At 67.5% G+C, this 20,636-nt stretch overlaps 2 protein-coding genes across 24 annotated transcripts; one reads left to right on the plus strand and one right to left on the minus strand.

Moving 5' to 3' along the window:
• Positions 1-837: 837 nt before the first annotated feature.
• Positions 838-5,697, plus strand: CCDC188 (coiled-coil domain containing 188). 23 transcript variants are annotated; one of them, XR_005379457.1, is made up of 11 exons: positions 838-1,511; positions 1,698-1,805; positions 1,942-2,046; positions 2,135-2,191; positions 2,299-2,358; positions 2,469-2,563; positions 2,670-2,811; positions 3,070-3,116; positions 3,889-3,970; positions 4,234-4,373; positions 5,402-5,538. XR_005379457.1 is itself a non-coding variant. In XM_038575864.1 (10 exons), the coding sequence occupies exons 1-10, from the start codon at positions 978-980 to the stop codon at positions 4,258-4,260; spliced, it is 1,260 nt and encodes a 419-aa protein (XP_038431792.1). In that variant the 5' UTR covers positions 838-977; the 3' UTR covers positions 4,261-4,405. The 23 variants fall into 23 exon arrangements, 15 of the variants coding, with proteins under 15 accessions (XP_038431792.1, XP_038431786.1, XP_038431789.1 ...); XR_005379456.1 differs by having other exon boundaries at positions 839-1,511; positions 3,067-3,116; XR_005379460.1 differs by having other exon boundaries at positions 839-1,511; positions 2,754-2,811; positions 3,067-3,116.
• ZDHHC8 (zinc finger DHHC-type palmitoyltransferase 8) lies at positions 5,639-19,207 on the minus strand. The gene is given in 11 exon segments (NM_001110770.1): positions 5,639-6,838; positions 7,993-8,993; positions 10,307-10,416; positions 10,488-10,608; positions 10,820-10,961; positions 11,128-11,219; positions 11,624-11,726; positions 11,833-12,005; positions 12,092-12,249; positions 12,429-12,550; positions 18,909-19,207. Coding segments are annotated over 11 exon segments (2,298 nt in total). The 5' UTR covers positions 19,013-19,207; the 3' UTR covers positions 5,639-6,666.
• Positions 19,208-20,636: the final 1,429 nt, after the last annotated feature.

Consider the following 20,636-nt stretch of genomic DNA (forward strand, 5'->3'; position numbering starts at 1 on the left):
ATGGAACTAATGGGTATAATGGTAAGTGAAGGAAGCCAGTCAGAGAAAGACAAATGACATATGATTGCACACATACGTGGAATTGGAGAAACAAAACAAATGAACAAAGAAGCCAAAAAACACTCTAAACTACAAAGAGTTGGTTACCAGAGCGGGGGTGGGCGGTGGGGTTATGGGTGGACTAGGTGCAGGGGATCAAGAGGACATTTCTCATGAGGAGCACTGAGCAAAGGACCGAATTGTCGAATCATCATATCGTACACCTGTATGTTAACCATACTGGACTTAAAATAGAAAAAAAAAAAAAAAAAGACCCCTGAAACACTGAAAAGCAGTCTTGCATCTGGTTCCATCCCTCAACAGTGTGTGACCTCGGGCAGGTCAATGTCTTCGTGCCTCAGTGCCCCCACCCATAAAGAGGATAAACCGTCCTTATAGAACCATTAATGTTCAATAAATGATTAAAAAAAAAATCAAATCCCAAAGATCGGTGAGGTAAAAAAGCCAGGCTGTGGGATGAGCTCTTCTGTGTGCAGAGGAGGTGGGGGTGCTTGACGCCCCGCCTGCGGAATGTGCAGCCCACCCCAGGAGGAGCGCAAAGACCAGGCGAGTGGGTGGTGGCTGGTGGGGAGGATCACACTGGATAACTTTGTTGGCTTTTGATTTTGTTTGAACCTTGTGTCTGCATTATCTGTTTTCCATTTCCAGAAAATAGCTCAGGCAGGTGGGGAAGCCGGGGAGGGCAAGATGCCCAGGCGGGACCAGTGAGCTGGTGGGAGGGGCCCGGCCAGCCCCCAGCCCCGCTCTGGCCACCACCCGGCCCATTGTGACCTCCCCGGCTGTGCCCAGGCCTTTGTGACAGGCACCCTTGAGGCAGACCTGCGAGCCATGACACCTAGAGGGCCCTCGATAGGAGGGTGGCAGGTCGGGCCAGGCTAGAGCCCGGACCCGGGGTTAGGAAGGGGTTACAGGGAGGCATGGAGGGGCCCAAAACCCTAGGCCCCTGTGGCCACTCCCACCCCCAGTGCCCCCAGCCTCAAGCTTCGAGCAGCCACGGAGGATGCCTGGATCCACCCTGCCAGGGCTTTGTAAGGTGGCCCTGCCTGGTGCCTCTCAGCTCCACTCACTCCATAGAATCTGCCAGGCCCTTCCCACCTCCGGGGGCGGGGGGCGGGGGGCCCAGGGTCGGGGCCGAGGTACCCGGGGGCTTTATGGCCAGCGAAGACAGGGAGATGCAGCGCCAGAGACCCAGAGAACCGGCGGGGATGAGGCAAGGACACGTGGAGGCGAGGCTGGGGTGGGGCTGGCCCCTGCACTCAGGACGAGAACAAGGGGCACCCAGGCAGGGGGCGCCCCCCAGCTCGGGGCCCAGACCCTGCCCGTGCCCACCCATGCCGTCGGGGTCAGGAAACCCAGCCTCGCCCAGGGCAGCCGCCTCCCCGCTCCAGAGCGTGGCCCTGGGGCCTGCAGAGCAGTCCTTCCTCCAGCTGGAGCAGGAGAACCAGAACCTGGTGAGTGAAGAGCCCACCGAGGCGGGGGTGGGGGGTGGGGGTGGGGGTGGGGGTGGTGGCCCCGGCTCCGAGCCCATCCGTGCAATGGGCTTGCGGCTTCTGCCTTTTGCCCCCCGCACCCCTGCCTCAATCTCCTGCCCAAGGAGCTCTATGATGAGCAGTCCCATCTGTGTCCCCCACTCTCAGAAAAGACAGAACCAAGATCTGCGGGAGCAGCTGGGGGCCCTCCTGGGGCCGGGGCAGCAGTTCCTGCCCCTGTGCACGGAGCACTCAAGCTGTACGGCCCTGGCCTGGGTAAGTGCGGGGAGACAGAGGGCCGCCGAGGGGAATGACCCCGGGCCTCGGGCACCACAGCCCCGCTGCTCTCAAGCAGCCCCTGACCGCCCACGCCGCCCCCGGCCTTGGCGCTGACCCCAGGGCTCTCCCACAGGCCCCGGAGCAGGCCAGCACCCGGCCCCTGGAGGACAGGGCGCCCCTGCAGCTGCTGCGGCGGGAGCTGTGCCGGGGGGAGGAGTCCTTCGTGCAGCAGTCTCAGGTGGGTCCCGGGGAGCTGGGCCAGGGGAGGGGTCCTCCGCGCAACACTCCTCGGTGGCCCTGCCTGTGCCCACTGTGCCCCTCCCCAGAACGAGCTGCAGCAGATCCGACTGTCCTTTGAGAGGAAGAAGATGGCCATTACCGAGGTGCCCGCCTGGCCGGGGTGGGAGGGCCGCCCGGGGGAGCCACCCGGTGGGACGCATCCGGGGGTCCTGCTGCTCGGAGCATGACCCGGCCTCTCCTCCGCCACCAGGTGTGGGACGGCGTGGCTGAGGTACACATGGCCCTGAACAACCAGGCCACTGGGCTCCTGGTAGGTCCCCAGAGGGTGACACCCAGGGGGTGACGGGAACAGGAGGCAGAGGGCGTGGGGTCAGGGGAGCACCGGGAAGCAGGGGAATCCGGCAGAGAAGTCAGGGTTAGGGGGCCTGTTTTACCTCCTCTGACCCCCAGAACCTCAAGAAGGATATCCGGGGAGTACTAGACCAGATGGAAGACATTCAGCTGGAGATTCTGGGGTGATGTGCAGGGTCAAGGTCTCGGAGGGGGGGCGCTTGGCTGAGCCCGGGAAGGGGCAGGTGTCCTGGCCAGGATGGGGTGGATCAAGCCCTAACCCTTCCCCAGCTCCAGGGCACCAGACCAAGGGGTGGTGCAGGCTGAGGGGGGTGCGCACCTGGCCCTGACTGCGCAGCACCCCCCTCCATCCAGGGAGCGTGCCCAGTGCCGCACCCAGGCCCGGAAGGAGCAGCAGATGGCGTGCGTAGCGGTAAGCCCGGCGCCGCACACCCTCACCCTCTCCCGGAGGCCTCACCCGGGAGGCCCCTCTGGGCGGGGAGCTGTGGGCGTCGGTGTAGAGGCCCCAGGGCGGGAGCCCCAGCAGGAGCGGGGTGGCTGGTCATCCCTGAGACCCGGCTGGCTGCGGCGCCTGTCCCGGGTGGGGAGGGGTGCGGGGGTGGTTGGGGGCACAGGGACGCCCCCCAGGCGCAGGCTCCGACCCCACCCCTCGCCCCCCACCCCGCAGAAGGCCAGGCCGCAGCTGGGATGTTCCGAGGGCCTCAAAGGCCAGCTCTGGTAGGTGGCGGCGCCCCGGGCAGCGCCCAGTCCCCGGCGGGCCGCGAGGGCACCCCCGCCCCTGACCGCCGCCGCCCGCAGGCTGCTGGCGCTGAGGCTGCTGCTGGGCGCCCTGCTGGCCTGCACCGCCGCCTACGTGTACGTGGTGGACCCCGCGCCCTTCGAGGGGCTGGTGCCGCCTCTGCTGAGCCGCGCCGCCGTCTGGAAGCTCCGGGCCCTGCTGGGCCCGTTCCTGCGCCTGGAGGTGGACGACTTCCTGCCCTTCTAGGCCGGAGGCCCAGCGGCCCCAGCGAGGAGGCCAGGCGGCCGGCCGGCCCCGGTGCCCACGGCACTGCCGCGCAGCGTCCCTGCCAGGAGCCGCGGAGAAGGGGGGCGGCGGGTCTGTCCTGAGGGCTGGGGCTGCTGCTGGACATACAGTCGTGACACACGCGGCGTGTGAGCCTGTTTCCATGGAAACGGGGGTGGGCAGGAGGTCTCGCTACTCTTGAGGCCCGTCTCACACCGAGGGCTCCGGGGGGCACCCCGGCCCCGCCTGCCTGCTGGGCGGCAGCCCCTCCGCCGGAAGCCCCCAGCCCACCCCGGCCACCAGGGAGGGTCTCTGCAGAGTGAGGACCTGGGGGCCCTCAGGCCTCCTCCCTGGGGCTGGGCCCAACCAGCAGACCTCAGCCACCGGCTGCTCTGCTCGGCTGACTTCACACCCGCCACCCCACCCTCCCCACACTTGACCGGCCACCACCTCCCCACCTCCCACTCCTGTCCCCTCCCCAACTAGGGTCCCTGTCCAGTCCAGCCTCCTGGCACTGCCCCAAGGCTCGGAGGACAGGGGGACCACGTTGGTGGACAGAGCCGTGGAGGTAAACACCAGAAATTTTATTTAGGGCATTAAATTGGGGGTGGAGGGGAGGAATACCTTTTAGAACAATAGACAATAGCTTTGTAGCTTGCTCATCCCCAAGTGGGAGGATTAGAGGCACCGCCCAGGCAGGAAAAGGACTGGCCGGAGCCCCGCCCTGCCCCTGGGGACGTCCAGGGCCCCGGCTGGCTGGCTGGCTGGCTGGCTGGCTGGCTGGCAGGGCCTGCAGGGCTGTGGGCAGCGGGGCCCTCTGAGCTCCCCCAGGTGCCACATCTCGGAGTGAAAGAGTGAAGACTGCCGGGCAGGGCTGGGCAGAGCAGTCACCAGGAACACACTGGACTGGCAGGGTCTCCTCCCCGCCCCGGCAGGGCCCGGATGGCTCACCAGGCTGGCGGCTCCAAGAGGTTAAGGCATCTGTTCATGTGCTGGGTGTGGGGAGGAGGGAGTGCAGTGACCTGCAGGGACAACCTGAGACCCCCGCCCCAGCCCAACCGGCAGAGGCCTGGGCTCCCTGGGAAGGAAGTGGCGTCTAAAGTGCTCGGTCAGGCAGGGAGGTCGGGGCGCTGGTGCGACCCCCCGGGGAAGGCCATGCTGGTCCCAGCAGCTCCAGGGCCCCTGCCTGGGGGGTGGGACGCCCTGCGGCAGGTGGGGACTTCCTGAGGTGGGTGGGCACAGGGTCACAAGCCCCAGTGAGCTGGGAGTCAGTCAAGGTGCGGCTGGTGGAGAGGGGACCCCCAGCCCACGGCCCAGGGGCTGTGTGGCTGCCTGGCTTCCCGGGCGGTCCTCTCGGGCCCCAAAGCTGCCTACTTGGCGTCCCGCTCAGGCCCCGAGAGACCGGGGAAAAGGCTGGAGGCGGCTGAGTGCAGGCGGCACATAGCCCCTCGGGGGGGTGCCCGGGCGGCCAGGCTCCAGGGGGCCCGCAGCGGCGGCCGGTCCTCAGGGAGGCCAAGGTGGCACAGGTGCAGGCCGGGGGGCACCCTGGGCTGGCCACGCCGGCCCCATCCACGGCTGCAGGTGCCGATCCGCCCCCTGTGGGCCGCAGCGTCCCGTGAGAGAGAAGCAGAAAGGTGGAGGTCAGCATGGGGCAGAGGTGCCCAGGGCAGGGTCCGAGGCCCAGCCAGCCTCCCACATTGGGCCAGCCCCTGCCCCAGACCCCGCTTTTGCCCTGGCTGTCTCAGCCCCAAGACACCGTGGATTCCCAACGCCCTCACCCCCAACACTTGGCAGTGGGAGGCTCAGGTTGCCAGGAGGGCGAGTTCCAGTGATGTAGCTGCAGGAGGCGGCAACGGCCCCCACAGGGCCCTCAGCCGACCGGCAGCCCCAGTGCAACCCCTGGGACCTCGGTCTCCTGCAAAAGCCCCTGGGATCGGCTTTCGGGGGCCCTGGGGCGGCTGCAGCCCCAACCTCTCTCCAAATGCCCTGTTGCTACCAGGGATGACGCAGACCCGTGGGAGCCTCATGCTCGTCAGCCAAAGACCCATCGGCCAGCCCCCACCTCCCAAGCTTCCAGCTCAGCTTAAGTCAGTGGAAACACCCACGAAGGCCGCCCGTACCTCTGGCCAACACCTCTCCCAGAGCCTGACCCACTCTGCTCCCCGCCCCCGGAGCCCCCGCATTGCACCAACAGCCCTAGCCTTGCTCAAGGAAAGGATCGAAATGACTCTTTTTCTTTTTTTAATAAAATTATAGATATATAGATGTAGATATAAAAACATAAAACAGACACAACGCAAGCGGACGCTGCCGTGTGCTTACTCTCGGGTCCCTGGCGCCAGGCGAAACTCTGACCCCCTCCCTGATGTGCTTCCCATGAGGGCCTGGACTTTGCATGCCTTGGGGTGAGGGATCTCCAGTTTGGCAGGGAGGGGGGGCTCCTAGGTCTCATGGGCCCCGGTGGCAGCGTCCGGCCCGGGCCTGCTCCCACCTGCCCCCCGTCGCCTCCCACAAGAGCATAAAGCAGAGGTTAAGGCTTCAATGAAAGCGAGTTTCCCGGCAGTGGGGGCAGCGGGGGCCCGAGCGTTAACACATGGGACGTGGCATGGCAGCTCAGCGCACAGACACGGGGACGCACCCACCAGCTGGGCGAGACAGGACACACGGAGCCAAGACCCCACCCACAGCTGGCTGTCTGTCCATCGTCCACCTGTCTGTCAGAACCCAGAGCAATCCCAGAGCGGGGTGCCTGTGGGCTGGGGCTGGACTCCCCGAAGAAGAACTGGCCTTGCCAAGCTACAAGCTTCCAGCGGGTCCCTGAAAGGCAACGAGTTAGGAGCAGCCGGGTGGTGGGGCCTTGGTCCAGTACGGCCAGGGACCCAGGCCTCTCTGTCCATCTCTGGGCCACAGTGGCCCCGTCTGTGAGGGGAGCAGGTGGGGACCAGCCTGGGGACGACCTCAGGGACACGGGTGCAAGGGTGCAGGTGCCACACCCCTCGCGGCCCCCGCCTGTGGGAACAGGGGCACCGACACACAGATCCTGCAGCCCGGAGGCCACTGGCCCAGCCGCGCCCTGGTGAGCAGATGGGTGGATGGACAGGCGGAGGAAGAGGGACAGGCTTGTGGAGGTGTGGTCTCTTCCTGCTGACGTGTCCACCGGGCCTGGGCCTCCTGGTCTCCCGGGGCAGAGAAGTCGGGAGGGGAGGGCAGCCGCTGGGGGTCCTGGTCCCCGGGGCTCCACGGCGGATGGATGGCAGTCAGTCCTCACACTGAGATCTCGTACGTGGTCCCACCCACGCCGGACACCTTCTTAACGAGCGTGTGCCGGGCAGGGCTGGCGGAGGGCCCCGGGGGGCCAGCGGCAGGCCCCAGGCGGGCCAGGCCCGGGGACTGCCCGTTAAGCTTACTTGGGGGGGTCTTCAGCTGAGGGTGGTCCCTGCATCAAAACAAGCACATACACGCACACACACAGTGAACACGGGACCACGGCGTGACAGGCCAGCGGAGGCAGCAGGACAGATGACGCAGACGCACACAAAGCCCGGGGCGGCCCCTGCCTCTGAGCTCAGCTGGTCCCGCCCAGACCCTGGGTAGGGGCACACCGCCTGCGGAGGGAGGGGGCTATGTTGTCACAGGACACACAGATGTCAGAATGGCCACCTTTTCCCTCCAGGGCGCTTGGTCCCTCCCACCGGCACAGACACCGGAGCAAGGTGAGGCCCCGGGGCCCCGCGTCGTCCTAGTGCCCCGAGCTGGGGAGCCCAGCGGGGACTGGGTGGCTCCATCCCTGCTCCCTCCTAGGAAGATGAGAGCCCGTCTTCCCGCCCTCCAGCCTGCCCAGGACCGACCAACAGCAGCTCTGACATTGCTGCCCAAACATTCACGAGCCTGGGAGCCTCCACTCCATCCCCCCGCCCCGTCCTTCACCTGCCGTCCCCCACCTGCCCAGGTAGCTGTCACCCACTGGGCCAGTTACATTCGCCACAGGGACATCCTCACCAACTGAGCCTGTGCTCCAGGGGCGATGCCGAGACGATACCCCCGCACTCACGGCGGGGCCCAGCACACACCAGCTACTCTCCTTGGGCCTGACCCCATGAGGCAGGCAGCCAGCCCAGCTTCCAATTACCCACCTGCTGGGGGTCTGGCACCAGCCTGCCCCTCTGGGCCTCAGTTTCCCCATCTCTGAGCAAGGAGGCCCTTACTTCCCGGGGCTGTGGGCACCCAGGGCAGCATGTTCTGCTGTGGGCTTATGTCCCCTGGACTCAGCCTCCTGGACGGACACTGTCTCCAGAGGAAGCCCCAGGGTCCCCCCGACACTCGGTTGCACCAGCTGCAGGAGAACATGCATCTCAATAGGTACCCGCCCCACCGACGTGCCCGGCATCCCTGGAGCTGGGTGACCCTCGCCCCTCACAGTCTGGCCAGGAGCCTCCAAGGAGGGTGAGGCCCACCCCCGTAGGCAGCCATCGGCCTCCCTGACGACCTCTGCGTGTTCGGCCAAGAGGCTCCACGAAGCAGCCGGACACCTGACCTGTGGTGGAAAGCCCCTCCCAGCCCCCCCAGTACCCCCCCGCCCCCGGGACCTACCTTTGCACGGCCAGCGAGGGTGGCGACTCTGGGAGGTCCGTGTGGATGAAGGCGACAGCTTTGGGGCCTGCATAGGAGGGTGAGCGGGGCGTGCTGGGCGGGGAGGGGGGGCCCTGGCGCACGGGGGACCTGTGCGAGCCGCTGCCGGGCCGAGGCCCGGGGGCGTTGTTGTTGGCCAGGTCGGCCTGGAGGGAGGAGGACGAGGTCCGCGGCGCCCGGCTCACGGCGCTGGACAGCGAGGACACGGAAGTCTGCAGCGCGGGGTTGCGCGCGCCGCCGAAGCCGGGCCCGGCCACCAGGTCGTCCCTGGAGCCGTAGCGCAGGGCAGGGCCGCGGGCGCCGTCGGCCAGCGCGCTGGCCTGCTGCAGGCTGTAGGAGCTGGGCGCGTCGTAGACGCCCGAGTCGCCGAAGAGCGAGTCGGCCTGAGAGCGCAGCAGCCGTTCCCGCTCCTCTCTGTCCTTGCGCTCCTGGATGGAGGCCATGATGGTCCTGGACAGGTTGTCGTAGCGCACAGGTGAGGGCTCCCGGGGCCGGGGGCCCAGCACCGGGCTGAAGCTGCGGGGCGGGGGCCGGGGCGGCTCACCCACCGCCCCCGGGTGCAGGTAGGGCGAGCGGTAGCTGGCCACGCCGGCCGAGGGGTGGGCTGGGCACGTGTGGCCCCCGGGAGAGCCGGGGTTAAGCAGACTGTCGTAGGACAGGCTGCCGTTGCGGTTGGGCAGCGCGTGGGGGGCGAAGATGCCGCGGTGCGGCGTGGGGGGCCCGCCCTCGGAGCGCAGGGGCTGCAGGGCCACGTGGTCCCCACCCCGCCGGCCCGCTGCCTTGAGGCTCAGGGAGCGCAAGGCGCCCGAGAAGGTGTCCGCGGCGCTGAGCGGCGGGGACGGCGGGTAGGCTGCGTGCAGGCCTCCGGGCGTGTAGTCAGGGAGGTCCAGGCTGGGCTCGGACGCAAAGTCCAGGCTGTGGATGCTGTCCTCCCCCAGGGTCAGGGAGTCAGGGCCGGGGACCTGCGGGGAGAGAGGGCGCACGTCCTACCACCGCCCTGCCGTCACGCCCTGCCCCAGCCGCCGGTGCTCCGTGCCCCACGGAGGCTACGACCTCAGTGCATCAGAGGCAGCCTCCTGTGTACCCAACAAGCTGTTTCTGGAAGTTGCCCATCCCCTGACCACGTCTCCCTTGCTCGCCACAGAGGGAAGTAGGGACGGGCTAGAACAGAGTCCCCGGATGCCACCCCCCAGGGAAGGCTGGGCACACTGCTCCTGCCTCTACTTCCCCACGGAAGGGGGCTGGCACAGGGACAGCCTCAGGAGTTGGACCTTAGGGAGACGTAATAAGCACACAGAGACCCAGAGCCCTGTCCTGGGCACCTCGTGGCTGAGGACTGCGGTCGCTGCCGCAGCAGAGCACTGCCGCCTGCTGCATCAACCCACCGCAGTGCCCCCAGAGCCAAGACACGGGAGGGGACCTCGGGGCAGGGGCAAGGGACCAGCCACAGCAACAAGGAGGCTCCGTGGACTGAGGGCTGCGGGCTCAGACGTGGGCTGGGGACGAGAGCCTACAGGACCTCACACCCCGGAGCGGGTGCTGGTAGGGACAAATGTGGCCTCACGGTACTTGGCCAACCAACCAGAACCCTCGTGGGATCCAGGACAGTCCCAGGAGGTGGGGCAGGCGAAGGACCTAGAGCCCCCTGTTCCCAAGAAGGGCTGATCGACACCTGCCCAGGAGGCCCAGGCTCCCTGCCCAGCCCAGAAGGGCCCTCATGAGATGCAGGGTGGAGCGGGGCATCGGCCCTGAGGGGAGGCGACCGGTCCAGGCGTACCAGCCCAGGCACGGGCTTGCCTCTCAGGCAGCCATGAAGGAGGGTGGGCAGCCTGGGAATGCTCAGGGTTCTGGACCCTTCCTCAGGCTGCCCAGGGTTGCCAACTGCTCCACAGTGATTGTAGAGTCAGAAAAAAATAAATATGCCTTCTTAAACAATCTCAAATTCTTCTGAAGCCTTCCCGTGGGCCTTACAGAGGGACGAAGAGTGGAATTCCAGGCATCCTGGCACACGCTGCTCCTGGGGGCAGCCGCCCACCAGGCCGGCGGGCCATGCTGGTCAAGAAGGGGCCAGCCAGGACCGCCTGTGCCAGTGCTTCCTTCGGGCCCGGCTGGGGTGCCCATAGGGTGAGGTTCTGCCGGCGCCCAGCAGGCTATGACCCCACGGCCCCAGGGTCAGGGCCTCCTGGGGCGAGGCCTGAGGAACGGGACCTCCGGGGGCAGGGTCTCCAGGAAGGGGTCGCACAGGACTTCCTGGGGCAGGGCCAGGCCTCCTCACCTGCTCACCAGGCCCGCAGAAGGGCGCCTTGGGACCCGAGGGGAAGGCAGGCCGGAACTTGTACATGGCAGGTGTCGGGGGGCTGGTCCTCTGCGCCGACAGAGCGCTCTCTGGGGAGATGGACCATGGTCAGCTGGGCTCAGTCCATGTCCCTCCCTCTGTCTGGCCACCCCCACCTCACCAGCACTGCTCGGGCGTGGCGTCTGCAGGTCACCTCCGAATGTGCCGGCCTCCGCCTTGGGGGGCAGTGGCGGCCCCAGGTCCAGCGGCTTCTCATCCAGTCGGTCCAGGCTGCCCTTGGACTGGGAGGGGGCGTGGTCAGTGGTGGGTAGGGCGTGGGCCAGGGGTGGGCCACAACTGGGGTCTCTGCCCTGGGCCTTGGGCCCTATACCGTTCTCCAGAACCTACGGGATTCCTCCCCCTTCTGCTTCTAGGCCCCCTCCAGCAGAGCCGCTTCCTGCCTTCGAGGGTCTGCCCTCAGCCCCACTCCCTACCTGCCCCCAGGGCCCCCACCTTGCTGCGGCCCAGGCCAGCCTTCAGCCCGTTGTCACTAAGCTTGACCTTGAGGGGGGCGGCTCGCTCCAGGAGCTCGGGCCGAAGGAAGGGCGGCTTCAGGCGGGCGGCCAGCGGCAGCCGGGGAGGCTCCACCACGTACCTGCACCAGGGGCGGAGGGGTCAATGGCCAGGGTGACCTGGCCCGAGCGCTCACCAGAGGCAAGGCCGGCCACACCTGCCAAGGGCAGAGGTCGACCAGGCTGAGGGGCCGCACCTGCCCGCCCCAAACCCGGCAGAGGCCCCTCGACACCCCGTCCAGGCCTCACCGGGGCGCCAGAGGGCTGCACAGCACGTGCTCCACATTCCCATAGCAGCCTCGGGTGAAGGGGTTCACGCCCCCACGGAACTTCCCCGTCACCTGTGGACATGGGACCCCTCAGCCAGCCTGGCCACCCAAGGTCCTGGCCCAGGCGGACGGGGGGACAGGCAGGGACAGCTGGGGTTCCTCAGAGGCAGGCTGGGCAGGGTCAGCCCATGGGTGCCCCCCATTCACCCCGACCGCCCCGGCAGGAAGCTGTAGGATCTCTGGGGAGATCCAGCGGCGTCCACAGGTGGGAGTGAGCGGGGGGCAGCGCAGGCACAGCCCGCACTCCAGGCGCCCCCAGGGACCCCGGGGCCAGGTCCCCCCCACCCCGGAAGCTGCGCAGGCTGCCTCAGCTGAGGGCTCCGGCGGCCCTGCCCTCACACCGCGCCCACGCGGCCCTCTCGGCCCACAGGGGCGCCCCCTGCCCGTCACCGCGTGGGCCCTCCCGGGGTCAGCACCTGCTCATTGGTGGTACGCCCTCGAGTGACCAGCACCACGTGGAAGCCAGTGAGGCCGATGACAGGGATGAAGAAGAGGCCAGCCACACACATGACGGCCATGCTGGCCCGTTAAGGCCAACGGCCGTGGGGCAAACACGCGGGGCGGGGCCTGGGGACGGCCACCCACCCCGGGGCATCCCAGGCACCCGCGGCCAGGCCAAGGATACGTGATGGTGGTGTGGGCGGCCCCCAGCCCCTCGGCGTGGTTCAGCACGTAGACCAGCCCGAAGGCGACGACGCCCACCATGTGCGCGCTGAGCGACAGCAGGAACAGGAAGAAGTAGCGGTAATTGCGGCGCCCGATACAGTTGTTCACCCAGGGGCAGTGGTGGTCGAAGTCCTGGGCGGGAGCAGCGAGTCAGGGCCGCGCCGGCGGGGGCGGGGGTGGGGGGCCACGGCCGGCGGGCGGGGCGGCGGGACCGTCACCTCTACGCAGTTGTCGCAGACGCTGCAGTGGGAGCAGCGGGGCGGGCGGTAGAAATGGCAGGTCGCGCACCACTTCATACGGACCTGGATGCCCCGCACGTCCACGTTCTTGTACAGCGGCGCCCGGAAGTCGTCCTCCTTATCCTCGTCCTCATCCGCTGCGAGCCAGGGCCAGAGGGGGGCAGCGGGACGGTGACTTCCCGGGCAGAAGGGTCCTTCCCGGACCGCTGCCAGCCCACCCGCCACGACCCCCGCTCACACACACAGGCTCTCTCGGATCAGCCACTCACACTCTAGTGCAAGTGAGCAGATGCCGTGCCCCAGCACAGGGCCCTACCTCGGGGGAAGACGCCAGGGTCCATGAAGGTGGCCATGCTGAAGTTGGCCAGGACAAAGAGGAAGATGATGCCATTGTAGACGGGAACAGCTGGGGACACAGCTCGAGTCAACCATGGGCACCTGCGTTGGACAGCAGGGCAGAGCTGGGTCTGGGGGTGCAGCAGATGGGTGGGGACAGGACATGGGGACAGATGCCTTAGGCACACCCACACACAGGCAGGCCGGGCCACAGAAGGCCACCGTCTGCACTCGGCGTGGCTGCGGGGAGACCCCTGCACATCGGCCCGCAGCTCCTCTGCTCGACCACTAGGGCTAGGCACCCACGGTACGGCACGCAAGCTGCCCACAGGCCAACACCGACTCCAGAACCCCCAGGTGCCCATTAGGAGTTCAAGTCACAGTCACAGTCGAGGGTCCAGTGGGGGCCTGGGCTCCCACTTTTAGGAGGCAGGAGTCCAGGATGAGGTCTGGGCCCACCCTGCCTGTGTGCCATGACAGCCAGAGGCCAGCCCCGACCTCACCCAGCCCGGCCCCCAGCCTAGCGGGACCCCTCCGCCAGGGAACATCCTGGGACATGGGGAGCTCCAATGCACGGTAGGTGTCACCCGTTTGTCCCTGAGGGGTGCAGTCTCAGGGTCTGGGCTCCTGGGCACATCCCCATCTAGGCAGTCCCTTCTTTTTAGTTCTCATTTTACTGTCCTTATGACAACGCACAACACCCGGAGAATAAAAAAGCACGATAGCCCCCACTCACCATCTCTTGCTACCCCCCAGCCCTTGCCTCCAAGGCTGTGCTCTCTCCAGGAAGCCTTCCCAGATTCCCCCCATGGGGCTCAGTCACAGACAGCGAGCGTCCTCGTCAGCCCTCTTGGGACCTGACCAGAGCCCTCTCTGTGGAGACGCACCGGTCTTTGGGCTCAGGACCTATGACCCTGCCCCAACCCTGCAGCGGGTCCCTGCGTCCACCCACTTGGCTCTTCTGGCCTCAGGCTCCTGATCTCTCCCGTGGCTCCTGGCCTGTTCTCCCCCCCATACCTCACCCCCTGTGCACTTGGAGGCCAGTGGGGATCCCCCTCAGAAGCCCTGACGGAGAGAACAGGGCATCGTGGCCTCCAGCAGGGTGAGCAGCGTCCATGGCCCTGCCCACCACCCAGCGCACGCCGGCCACGCGGCTGCGCCCACGCCTGTCTTGGCCAGGAGCCAGCCCCGCCACCCCAGCAGCCACCTCCATGGCAGCAGAACTTCGCTATTTTTAGCGGAAAGCGAGAGGCTATTTAAAGATTCCACTTCCCACGGCAGCAGGCTCAGCGGGCCAGGAGCCGCACGTTACCCCTTCCTCTTCCCTGGGACCTGCTGTGGAGGTGGAGGCACTCCTTGGGGACACAGGCTCCCTCTGCGGGGAGGGCCCTCCTCCCCCTCCCCTTGCCCGGGCAGCCGGGGCAGCCCACCAGTAGGTGCCTACCACGTTCCCCAGCCCTGTGTGCTAAAGCCTGGCATACAGACGGTGCTCAATGTATGTGGTGGTCCCTGATCCGATCCCATGGAGCAAGGTGACAGTGGGCCCCCGAGGCATGGTCTGCCCCGCAAGGCGGGGTGGGGGGCAGAAGCCAAAGCGCCAGCGGGGACAGCGGGGACGGGCTGCCCAGGCAAGCGGGGGCTGGGGGCTGAAGGGAAGCAGGCCCGCCAGGGGGGCCGCGGAGAAGTGGGGGGACCGCGGGCCCCACTCAGGTGGCACGAGCCAGCTCCCCACGGCGCCTTCCGGGAAGGGCTGGCTCTGCAGTCTGCACAAAATGAAAACGCGGGCCCCTTGTTTAAAAAGTATCAAGAATTTCAAGACAGAGACAGCGGAGCGTCAAAGGCGAGTGCGGGCTCTCGCGCACCTGTGCCGGAGGTGCGGCAGGCGGGTGGGCACCCCGGCAAGAGGACCCGGCCGGAGGGGGGTGCAGAGGCCAGGACAAGAGCCCCTGCGGCCCTGCTGTCAGGTTTCACAGCGGATACCGAGAGCCTGCTGCCTGCCCGCCCCGTGCGGCGGACCACGAAACCCACCCTTCCGGCCTCGGGGAGTGGGCGCTGCTGTTTTCCCTATTTTACAGACAAGGAGTGGGTATAGGACGGCTTGTCACATACCAGGGCCTTGGGGTGAGCCTACGTCTGGGCTGGGATTCAAAGTATTATGCAGGCAGCCAGGGCCCGGATCCCACGGGCAGCCCCCGCAGCCGCATTGACCAGAGTCTCCCCTGGCCCAGGCGGCCTGCTTGGTCCTCCCTGAGCCTCCGCGACCACCCCCAGGCTGCACGGGCTAGACAGCTGCCCTGAGTGAGACGCCTGGGGCTGCGTCTGGGCATCCGCAATGTGACAGGGCAACCTGTGCACCGAGGTGGTGGGCAGGCTCCGTCCACTACGGGCACCAGCCATCTGCGTGCCTGGGCCACGGATACCGGGGACAGAGGGCTGGGGCCCTAGCTGGTGTTGGGCGGGCTGGCGCCTGGGCGGTAGCAGCGGTGTGGGGGACGGGAAGGTTCTCTAACAGGGACCTGGGCCACTGCCCCCTCAACACCCGGCCCCCAGCTTGACTCACACCCAGCATCAAGCACTCCCATGCGGTCCTGCCCCCTCAGTCTCCCTCAGGGCGCCTTTACCCCTAGGCCAGGCCTTAAAGAGGGTCCAAGGCTGGGTCACGCCTAATGAGGACTGGCTCCCTGGCCAACGCCGACAGGCACATGCATTGACACAAACACACGTCCTCATGAACACGCAGGGACGCATGCATGCACACACATGCAATGCACACACAGATACACAAATATGCTCCGAGGCACACATGTGTGAACACACACTTGTACATGCATGTACACAGACACACTGCATCCATAGCCACGTTCAGAAGGCCCATGTGCAGGAGCACACACCAACGTGTGTTGACCAGCAAGACACACGTGCATAAATATTTGTGAGAATAGATATGCCCGCTTGTGCACATGCTGGCACAAATAAGGACACGGCCACCCGGGCACACCAGCACCCTCGTTTGTGCACAAACACACTCAGATGCACATATGAGCCCACAGAAACGCAGACAAGCCCTGCCTCAAACTGCGCCCCTTGCTACGCTCTCCATGGACCAGGCGAGCATGAGGACACGTGAGGACGTGCGAGCTCGGTGGGCAAGCCTGGCAGCCAGTGCAGCTCAGTCAACCTTGTGTCTGTCCTCAGCTCCCGGAGGGCCCCTCTGCCCACGAGGACAATACTCGGTTCCCACCCAGGGGACGGGACACCCTAGGCAGGGCCTGGCCAGCCCTTGCCGGCTGCAGCCACGCTGTGGGGCCCAGGGCATGCCTGGGCTGGGGGCGGCTCGGCCCCCTAACCAGCCCCCGCCTCCTGAGTATTAGGGCCACACGCCACTGCCATAGGCCCCACCCGGATGGAGGCCCCAAGTCCGCCTAGCCCAGCAGGGAGACACCACCCAGTGGGGGTGGGGGGTTCTGCAAGGACCAGTACGCGCGCCACAGCTAAATGTGGAATGGAAAATTTTAACTCAGACGTTTTCATTTAAATCGGGTTCTTCGTTAACACTGTTTGTGTTTAAGAGTGATGCTCCCACATGGGGGTACCTGGGACCGGAGGGTCTGTGGCCACTCTGCCCTGGTCAGGCTAGGCAGGGCCCCTGTCCTCGCGCACCCATCTGATCCCTGCAGACACCTGAGCAGATGGGGAAACTAAGGCTCAGGGGACCAAGGATACCCTAGGCCACGGGCAGTGAGGCCTGGGGTGAGACTCAACCCCTGCTCCCTTCCTTCCCCTGGGGCCCCTGCCAGGGGCTCTATCCACCTGGGCCTGCCCTTCCCCCGGCCCATGCTGGGCCTTCTGGCCTCTCTGGGCCTCAGCGTCTGGGGAGGGCTCAGGCCCATCCTGGGGACAGACTGTGGCCTCCCAGAAGTCAGCCCCCTGGTCCTGGACAGAGACAAGATGGCCCAGCCTGGGTCCAGGTGTTAGTTACCCAAAAGCAGCCCTAGTTCCTGATGTCTACAGGTTCCCTGTCATTCTGCAAAGTGGCTCTGGGAGGAGTAAGGGGTTGAGGTGGAGACCTGACCTGGGGGCTCTTAGAAAGTGCCCCCCAGCACCTGCCTGACACCGAGCCACGATGGGAAGGGATTCTGGGGACCGAGGGGACACAACTGGACCAGGAACCCAGGAAGCCTTCCTGGAGAAGCGCCTCTAGGAACCTGCCCCTCAGGGTGCTCCCCATCTTCTGAGGGAGAGGCCCCGGCCTCTGCTGATCCTACTCGCACCCCAGCCTCTCCTGGTAACATAGCTGAACATCCTGTTCTTCGTCCCAGCCCTCTCAGTGAGCTGGCCCAAGGGAGGGGTCCTTGGTCTTCTAGGCTCCTGGCTCCCCACCCTGCATGATGTCAGGAGCTGCTGCCTGCGCGGACCTGCCCCAAAGGGGCCAACTTGTGTTTACTGAGCAGAGAGGGGGCCTGGGGCCACGCAGCGTCCAGTGAAGTTCAAGGGGTAAAGGCAGAGAAGAGAGAACCCTGTGGGGGCCCAGGGGCAGGGTGGGGAAGACACAGGGGTGGGCTGCGCCCTCCTCAGCCCATGTCTAGGTCTGCAGCAGGCCTGGACCCAGCAAAAGGGTAAAAGTGTGGCTGCTACTAGGGCGACCAGCGGCCTGTCCCAAGGAGAGGACCACCGGGACCCCTGCTTGCCTGGAATTCAGCATGCTGTGAGGGGGGTCACTAGGCCCGGTTCACCCCGCAGAACCCCTTTTTAGGAACCCAGTTGCCCTGAAAGACCAGGGATGAGCCAGGTAGAGCCAGGGATGGGGCGGGCCAGGGTCCCCAGTGGGCTTTTGGCCCCGGGGAATGTGGCCTCGGTGGTCCACGGAGCCCTGTCCTAAGGGCGATCAGGGCTGCCTTGGCTGGGTGGTCGTTGTGCCTGGCCTGCAGCTATGCCCCTGCACCTCCATCTTGCTGCAGAGGCACATGCCACCTGCCGTCAGGCAGAGTGGGTCCCACACAAGGCGGGAGCCAGGGAAAGGCCTGCGGTGCCTTGCTGGGCTGGAGGCCTGGACGCAGAACCCCGGCTCTGGGAACTGAGGTAGGAAGAACTTGGCAGGTGCAGCAGCCTCAGCGCCCACCTCTTGGGACGGCCAAGTTCACCAGACCGCTGTGCAAGGGCCCTCTGACATCACGGGAAGGGCTTGGGACGAGCTAGGAGGAAGGGAGGCAGGGCTCTCCGGGCTACGGTGATTTCAGTACCTTTAAGGATTTCCCTGCGTTTCCCAAGTCCTTAGAGGAGAACGTGTATTACCTTTAACGTCAGGGGAGGACAGACACTGAATTGCGCTTCGGAAGTGAGAAACCAGGATCAGCAAGTGGAGGCCCGGCTCCCAGGAAGTACACGTGAGACTCCTCCAAGTCCCAGAGCCCGGCCGCGGGGCCAGGCCCCGGGAGCCCCTGCACCTGCGGAAGCCCTGCGCCCACCGCGCCTGCCCCTCTCCCCCCCGCCCCGCGGCCGGCGGCATCTGAGGAACAGGAACACGCTGCCTGCCAAAGCCAGAAATAAGCCCGTCCACACAGGCCTTTTTTAAACACGCTCTTGGCAGCCTGTGGCGCCCACCCAGCCTCGGCCTCCAGGTAGGGCTCGTGCGCCTCCACGGGCACCCAATGCAGACTCCCAGTCCCGTCGCCGCCACCCTCACTCTGGCTAAGGCGCCGGGGCCAAGCCGGCTCCCCCTCGGCCTGGCCTGGGCTCCTTCGCACCCCGGCGCTGACCTGCCCTGGATCAGAGGCCCCAGGGAGGGTGTCAGTGTGGTGCCTCTGGTCACCGGGCGGTGTGGGCATGGCACTGGTGGGAGGGAGCGTCCCGTCCCCGTGGTGAAGGCCCGAGCCCCAAGCCCTCCCGGTCCCTAGGGGAGCGCGGGCGGTGGGGGCCAGCCGGGGCATCAGCAGCCTGTCCCAGGTGACGAGGTTAGGGCTGCGCGGGCCTGCCTGGCCTCTGCCTCGGGGGTCCCGGTGCCCAACACGGCCGCGCCCCCGCCGCGACCCCAGCCTCCCCGGGAAGGTCACGGGAGGGTGCAGGGCACTGCCGGCGGCATCGAGGGGAGGGCGGCTCCGGGCAGGCACGTGGCGGCCGGGCCAGGCCACACCTGCGCGGGAACAGCTTGGCCCCGGCCCCGGCCCCGGCCCCGGCCCGGCCCGGCCCCGGCCCCGGGCTGGCCGGCGGGAGGGGGCCGGGCGCCCTGGGCTCCCGGCGGGGCTGGCGGCCGTGGGAGGGGGCTCAGCCACAGCCGGGCGGCCTGCACGCAGTCCCCTAGGGCCCGGCGGCGCTCGGAGGGCTGGCACCGTCCCCGTGAGGAGCCGCCGGCGCTCGGCCCCGCGGCGCCCACCCGGCCCGGCCCGCTCAGGCCCCGGGCGGCGCCGGCCCCCCCGGCACGGCCCCTGCCGCCCGCCTGTGCCCCGGTGACGCGGGGACTCACGTGAACACGAAGAACAGGGTGCTGGAGCCGACCAGCAGCGCGGCGGCCGTGGCCACCGGGATGTACTTGGCGGGTTTGAGGCGCGTCCCGGGGCTGCGGGGCATCCTGGGCGCCGCGCCGCCGCATCCCTCCCCGGGGCCGGGCGGGCGGGGCCGGCCGGGGTCGGGCCGGGGGCGGGCGGGGCGGTGGACGCGGCGCAGGACCCGCGGCGGCGGCGGCGGCGGCGGCGGAGGAAATCCCACCCCGCGGGGAGCGGCGGCGGCGGCGCGCTGATGTCAGCGCGGGCCTTAAGGTGGACCGGGCGGCGGGCGGGGGGGCGCGGGGCGGGGGCGGGGCCGGGCGGGGCGGGGCCGGGCGGGGGCGGAGCCAGGACCCTCGCCCCGCGGCCGCGGCCGCGGCCGCCCCCGCCCCGCCCCGCCCCGCCCCGCCCCGCCCCGCCCGCGAGCCACCGAGCCCGCGGCCGCGCCCCGCCCCGCGCGCTCCCGAGCCGCGCAGCCGCCGTCACGCACCTGCAGCCCCGGCCCACCCCAGGCCGCCGCGGACCACGCCGGGCTCCCGGGGCCCCGCCCGCAGGCCGTGGCGCGGCGGCCTGGGTGTGCCCGTGCGTGCGGTCCCCGTGACGTCCCTGCTCCACGCCGTTCCCGAGGAGGGCCAGGCCCCTCGTCTGGAGCCCCCTGGCAGTCACCCTCCTTGTTTACCTCTGGCCCACCTCCCAGCCCTCGGGCCACTCGGGTGCAGAGCCCAGCTAGTGAGCGGGGTGAGGGGGCAGGGCAGGGGGCGCTGGACTCAGGGAGAGGCCTCCTGGCCCCGGCTGCAGGTTTGGGAGTGTGCGTAGGTGGGAGAGCTGGGGCCGGGTGAGCCCCTCGGCCCCGCAGGGCGGAGCGCCCCTGCCCCTGCCCCTGCCCCTCGGCCCTCGCCCCTCCTGCCCTGCCTGGGATAGGCCAGCGGGCAGGCCCACCTCCTGCAGGAAATCCCACCCTCCAGCCCGGCTGCCGCTGCCCGCTTAAGGTGGACCTGCACCCTTGCAGTGCCCGGCGGCTGCGGTGTGGACGAGCAGGCTCAGCAGGCGGGCAGAGCAGTGCCCAACCGCTGGGAGGGTAGGACCTGGGTCATGCTCCGCACCCTCCATAGTTAGGGCCAGGAAGTCTCTGTTCCCTCTAACACACCCCCAGGGCCCTCTGCTCAGAAATCAAGACCCATCAGCGTCCTCCCCAGGTGGGAATCGCGGGAGGGGTCCTCACCCTCCTTGGCCCTGGGCACCTGGTCCTCTATGGCCAGAATCCCTTGCTGCTCAGGGCCCACCTCCCAGGCCATGCTGCCACAGGCCCTGGGGATCCTCGGCCTGGAAGCCCCTTCCTGCCTGTAGGTGGGCCTTATGAAGGCACCAGTCCGAGCGAGCAGGCTGCGGGCTGTGTGCCATTAGAAAAGACCTGGGGCATTAATACAGCTGCCTGACAGCAAAGATGGTGATGGGCTTTTCCCCATAACACTGCAGTTTTAGCCTCTGCCCTGCGGGGAGCCCACTTCAGGGGCCCCACATAGGGTTAGGGGAGCACCCTTGCACTGAGTGGGAGGCTCAGGGCACAAAAGTGAGCCAAGAGCAGACACCTCCTTACTTATGCCCACAGCGCCCCAGCCCTCCGATAGCCTCAGCGCCTGGAGCTGCAAGGTCCAGGATCCTCACAAAGACTCCAGCCAAAGCATGCCCCACCCAAGCTTTGCCCTTGT

Source organism: Canis lupus, chromosome 26 (assembly GCF_011100685.1).
Source record: "Canis lupus familiaris isolate Mischka breed German Shepherd chromosome 26, alternate assembly UU_Cfam_GSD_1.0, whole genome shotgun sequence".
NCBI classification, from domain to species: Eukaryota; Metazoa; Chordata; class Mammalia; order Carnivora; family Canidae; genus Canis; species Canis lupus.